Consider the following 6,252-nt stretch of genomic DNA (forward strand, 5'->3'; position numbering starts at 1 on the left):
ATATCAGACCTATGTACAAATGATTATGTACAAAATATATATATATATATATATATATATATATATATATATATATATATATATATATATATATATATATATATATATATATATATATATATATTTTTAATCCTGGTAAATAAACAAGAAATGTTTGTTCAGCCATCAAGAACTCACGTTACAAGTATCCAATTTGAGCAAGACGGCGACGTCGTAACAGCTGACAGCGACGGTTTTATAACAATTTATTCAGTTGATGCCGATGGCGCTTATTTTGTTCGAATGGAATTCGAAGCACATAACAAGGGCATCAGTTCTTTGGTGATGCTTTCCGAGGGTACTTTGCTTTCCGGTGGTGAAAAAGATCGTAAAATAGCTGCTTGGGATTCTCTGCAAAACTACAAACGAATTACTGATACAAAGGTACCTTTTTTCACATAATACTGAAGTTAGCCGACGTTTTTAATTTTTTTTCATTAATTAAATCAGAACCAAAAAAAAAAATAAAAAATAAAAAGTTTATTTCTAATGTATTTATATATATCTAATTTATGATAAATACAACAAATTGATAGAAAGTTTTAAAAATTGCACTTATAGTTTTTCATGTTTTTTACAAATGAAATTTTTTTTTATTTTTTTGTAATAACTTTTTCAATAAAAAAAAAAATTCTTAAAATTTTTAGATGTCGCCCACATAATTTTCATTTTTCTTACTCCGCCGGTCGAAAGTACGGGGTTCCCGCTGCGATTTCACGGCAGAAAGCCTCAGTTTTATGCCGTGATCAAGTCGCGCATGCGCCCTACGACGGGGAGCCGAAATAATGTATTCATGCACTGACAACGAGAGACACGAGGCGGCAGAAAGTCCGCAAGTCGGTAGTCGCGCTCACTCTATTACTTATGTTTATAAGCTTAACCTTACTTGTGATTGTTATGAATGTATCTGTCTTGTAATGTGTCGATGATTTTAGGTTGAAACTAAGTTAATTAGAGAAAATAAATATTTATTTTAATGAAATGAAACTTATTAAATATTTAAATTACAAAAAAAAAAAAAACGAGAAATATTTTTTATTCTGATAGATATTTTCAAATAAATAAATTCATTATTGAACAAATAATTATTTAAAAAAATACACAAACAGATTTTTTTCTTAATTTTTTTTTCTATGCATTTTACAGTTATTATTTCATATTTTTGTTTTTTTCTATTCTTAAAATCAGAGTTAATTTATAATATATTTATAACTTTAAATTTATTAAATTAAATTAAGATCTTTTCTCAAAAGAAAGTAGTAATATGATGGATTATAAATTAATATCTTTATTGACAGGTGTGTTTGATGCCTGCCGCCCCCCCCCCCTCCCGACCAGCAGCACTCGCTTCGCTCGTGCCGCAAATGTCGAGGGCAGGCATCAATTTTTTGCGTACTTTCGACCGGATAGCAAGAAAACTAGTATACACTACACGGGCAGAAATTTTAAAGCCCTGAACTGCGCGCCATGATGCCCGAGGTTTTGTTATTGTAACAAATAAATTATGGCAAAAAAATTAGGAAAACGGTTGACCCTGAAGGCCATCCCTGCAACTTCCCGCTACTTTCGTAATTACGCGCTCAAAATTGCACTTATTACGTTTTTGAGCTCTTCGAGCTTATAAATATAATTTTCGTGTAGTTTAATAAAACACTATTTTTTTAATTTTCAAACCGCAATAACTTTTGAATGAATCAACCGATTTTCACGCGGTTGACGGCATTCGACGCAGTTTTTCAAATTCTATGATATACTTTCAAACACAAATTGATCAGACCGGAAATTTCGGTGTAATTCGAAAAAAACACTTTTTTCGATTTCTTTCGTCAACGATAACTCACGAACGAATCAACCGATTTTGACCGGCTTGTTGGCGATCGACTTGGTTTTTCGATGTTAAGAGCTGATTAGTTTTCGGAATTACTCGGTACAGCCGTTTCAAAGTTATTCCGAAAAAACCACATTTGGAAAAATTTTTTTTTATAGTTTTTTTGAGATTTCTTAAAATCTACCGGTTCCAATGGGTTCAATTTGTATTCAAAATCTAAGTTCAGTCAAGCCCTTTCGAATGGTGCCAACCGCGATGAAATCGGTCAAGCCGTTCAAAAGTTATGAGAGGTTTATATACATCCACACATACATACATACACAACATCCATACATACATACATACACCATCGCGGGAATAGTCAGGGAAGCTTCCTAGGACCTCAAAACGTTGAGATCTGATGAAAACTCGATTTTCGAAAAACAGGGTAAAAACAATCTTCCCGATTTTTGAAAATTTTCAATTTTCTTAGCGGGAAGTTTAAAAATTGACATGTAAAAATTGTAAAAAATAAAAAATGCAACTTTTTAAAAATAATTTTTTGGAACAAATTTGTTTGTTGAAAAAAATTGAAAACGATCAAGTGATTGCTAACTCCAATATCATCAAATACTTACGTGGTTTTAAATGATTATAGCTACCAGAATCATCAGGAGGTGTACGAAGTATATACCCTCAGAGACCTGGAAGAAATGATGGAAACATATACGTCGGAACAACGCGTAACAATATCCTTGAAGGATCTTTACAACGGCGATTCAATCAAGTTGTATTTGGACACGGAAGACAACTTTGGGGACTTGCTGTTCATCCAGATGATGAAGTTTTTGCTACAGCAGGGCATGATAAAAATATCGCACTTTGGAGAAGGCACAAATTGCTTTGGACAACTCAAGTAATAATTTTAAAATTATTCCTGCCTTGTAATTTTAATAATTAAATGATCAATATTAATCTATTGATTTAGGTTGGATTTGAGTGCATTTGCATAGCTTTTCATCCATTTGGTGTAGCCTTGGCAGCTGGTTCGTCTGAAGGTCATCTTCTTGTTCTTGCAGCCGATACCGGAGCGGCAGTAGCAACTCTTCGCGTCTGTGGATCTCCTTTATCGTGTATTGGCTACAATCCAAGTAAGATAGCTTGCATGGAGTACTTCGTACTCAAATCAACTAAATTTTATAACATGATATGATTAATTATTTCTTTATGCTTAGCTGGAGAAATTATTGCTATGGGATCACAAAATGGTAGTGTATATCTATTCCGTGTGTCCCGCGATGGATTTTCTTACAAAAAAAGCAACAAAATTCGAGGAACTCAGCCATTAGTCCAACTGGATTGGAGCTCAGATAGTAGATTCTTACAGACAGTAACCCAAGACTATGATTTAGTTTTTTGTAAGTGTATTATTTTTAAATTTATTTTTTTATCATTTTTTATTGTAGTTTTGTTAAATAACTTTTTTGTTTGAAAAATTTTGGCAATTATTTACAAGTGGGATCAACTTCATTTTGGGCCATAACTAGGTGAAAAATTAACATTTTTTAATTTTTTCTATTCTGCGTGTTTTTACGGTGCATTTATGATGAAAAATGTCGCGAAAGGAAAAAATAAAGATTTAGCCTTAGATAGCCTTTTGCTTTTAAAAGTTGCAAAAAATTTTGGCTTCCTTTTTTTTGGATAAAATTTCTATTTTATCTTTTTTTGATTTTTTTGATATATTTTTTTTTTTTAAGTACAGAAAAAAACAAACAATTAAAATGAAAAAACGATCAATTTGATAAAAAAAAAAAAAAAAAAAAAAAAAAACTTAACATGGCCCAACATTGTAAATAATTTTACCAAAATTTTTACCTATATGCTTCTTCAGCAAACTTATTACTGCATAGATGAGTTCTATAATTTTAAACGTACATTCGAATTTTACTTAAATCGAATTTTCATAAATGAAAATTAAAGACTCTGATTTATATGAAAAGTATTTTTAGATTGATTTACTTGAATGTTTCTACACTGAATAAAAAGATAAAATATTGTTGACAAGAATTTCTCAACTTAAAAATTTATTGAAATGAATTTTGTATAATTTATTAATTTCTTCTCAAATTTTTTTTTTTTTAATGGACAAAAAAAAATATTTTTATTTGAATAAAATAAACATTATTTTTAACCTAAATTTAAATCATAATTATTTTTCAAAGTTCATCCAAAATTTTTCGTTTTTTTTTTAGGGGATGTTAAAGCTCTACAGTCAGAAAAAAGTCCAATTGTTATGAAGGATGTAAAGTGGCACACTCACAATTGTACTGTTGGTTACATGGTTTCTGGTAAGCTAAAAATTATTTTGTAATCATAATCACATTGTTAAAAATATTTTATAAAAAAATTTTGAATCATGATAAACTTTTTTAAGGTATGTGGAATAATCGATATTATCCACTGACAACAGTGATAACAACGTCAAGCCGATCAGCAGCTCACGATATGTTAGTAAGTGGAGATGCTGAAGGTTATTTGAGACTCTTCAGATTTCCTTGTACTAGCGCGAAAGCGGAATATGTAGAAGAAAAAGTTTACAGTTCACTTGTCGCATGCGCTAGATTTTTGTACAATGACCAGAATGTTGTAACTGTTGGTGGTACTGACGCAGCTCTCATGCTTTGGGAATTAGTTGACGAATAGGTCAACAAATAAGTAAATCTACGACAAGAAAAATAAAAAAAATTTTTAATAAATTTCAAACTTTTAATAGAAAACGAACTCCGAACGCCGGCCGTAAGTGGAGATCAATTTTTAAATTCAATCGTAACTGCCGTGACTTTGATTTTTAAAATACAAAAGAAAAATTGTTTTTTTATTTCATATAACAGAATTTTACTAACCGTACTCAACTGGTCGATCGTCATCGACGTTAATAACACTTAATTTTATTAAAAATGTTAATGTCGATGACAACAAAAAAAATTTTACATGAAACGTTGTCATATTTATCGACGCGAACGCTTAAAACTCCTAAACTATTGACTTTATGCTCATAACGTAACCGACGTGTTGTGTAGAAAATATAATTCTCTACAAGAAAATAATTGACAATTATTATATTAAAATTAATAGTTTAAGAAAAAACTAGCGTTAACTATTTTTGTGTGTTCATAACAAACACAAACGCACAGAATATTATTTTAAATTAAATATACTCATAGGTATTTAACTATTGTCATTTTATTAATAAATTAATTTTAAATCGATAATAAATCGATTAATAAATATAAATATATACGTAAAGACGCGGGCGTCTCAATCATATAAATAATCTAGTTCAATTGTATCAGTTGTTCATCCAATAGCAAAAATCAGCTTCAATCGCCTAGCACTCATTTAATTATTCAATTTCAATAATAATTATTTAGTTAGCAGGGAAATTAAATTATTGCCAATAACAATTGCCCATCATCATGATTCTAATTATTTCAAAAATAACTTTTCACAATTACTATAATCAATTTAACTTTTATCATTATTTATAAGTGGGGACTTAATTTTTTTTTCTTTTTTAAAGATTTGTAGCAAGAAATTCAAAACTTTTGTGATCTATTAATTTATTACTGAATTTTCGCATACCGATCCTTAATATTTTCTTAAAAACTTGATTAATTAAGCTTCAAATAAGCAGACAATGACTAGGTCAAAAATAACTATGAGAATAGTTTTAATTGTAAAAATTTTTACAATCATAATTGGACACCCCACTTGTAAATAATTATATAAAACAATCTTGATATTTAATCCTGCAGTTTAAAGAAATCTTTACGGTTCTTTGAATTGGTGGATTTTAATAATAAATAAAAGAAAATGCACGTAAAATAGCAAACAATGTCGCTGGACGACGCAAAATATATTAATAATAATAATAATTTTTAATTTTACTTGGTATTGATAAAATGTTCACTACATTGTTCATGACATATATATGTTTAAACATATATATTGTATTTAAACGAATATGTATTGTATATTTATAATAGATTAATAGGTTTAGATGAAGCGCAAGGGAATTTTTCGAGTAAATACTCAATTATTAATTATCATAAATTAAGATGATTATAATTATATGTACAATTAACCCTTGAGCTTCGGATTAATAAAGAATATCTTTAAAAAAGATTATTAAAATTTTATTTATTTTCTACTTTCTTAAAAGTTATTTTTTTTTATTCATTGCTTAAAAATTTGGTTAGTTATCAAGTACACTAAGGAACAAAATTTATTTTAGAAATAATAGGCATTATTGTAAAAAGAAATTGATTTGTTGAAAATTTTCAAAAATTTAATTTCTTCGTTGAAAAAATTAAATTTTTTTTTGTAATAACTTCTTTGTTAAAAAA

General features: G+C 28.8%; 1 protein-coding gene across 2 annotated transcripts in view; it reads left to right on the forward strand.

Annotated features, from left to right (window-relative positions):
* The window catches only part of LOC123270430 (echinoderm microtubule-associated protein-like CG42247), a 58,077-nt gene extending 52,065 nt beyond the window's left edge, over positions 1 to 6,012 (forward strand). For both annotated transcript variants that reach the window (XM_044736461.1, XM_044736462.1), the window contains 6 exons: positions 163 to 423; positions 2,505 to 2,762; positions 2,835 to 2,997; positions 3,082 to 3,264; positions 4,099 to 4,194; positions 4,281 to 6,012. In XM_044736461.1, coding sequence (XP_044592396.1) covers positions 163 to 423; positions 2,505 to 2,762; positions 2,835 to 2,997; positions 3,082 to 3,264; positions 4,099 to 4,194; positions 4,281 to 4,549 — 1,230 coding nt within the window. In that variant the 3' untranslated portion in view covers positions 4,550 to 6,012. The remainder of the gene's footprint in view (positions 1 to 162; positions 424 to 2,504; positions 2,763 to 2,834; positions 2,998 to 3,081; positions 3,265 to 4,098; positions 4,195 to 4,280) is intronic.
* Positions 6,013 to 6,252: the final 240 nt, after the last annotated feature.

Source organism: Cotesia glomerata, linkage group LG8 (genome assembly GCF_020080835.1).
Source record: "Cotesia glomerata isolate CgM1 linkage group LG8, MPM_Cglom_v2.3, whole genome shotgun sequence".
In the NCBI taxonomy this organism is placed as follows: domain Eukaryota; kingdom Metazoa; phylum Arthropoda; class Insecta; order Hymenoptera; family Braconidae; genus Cotesia; species Cotesia glomerata.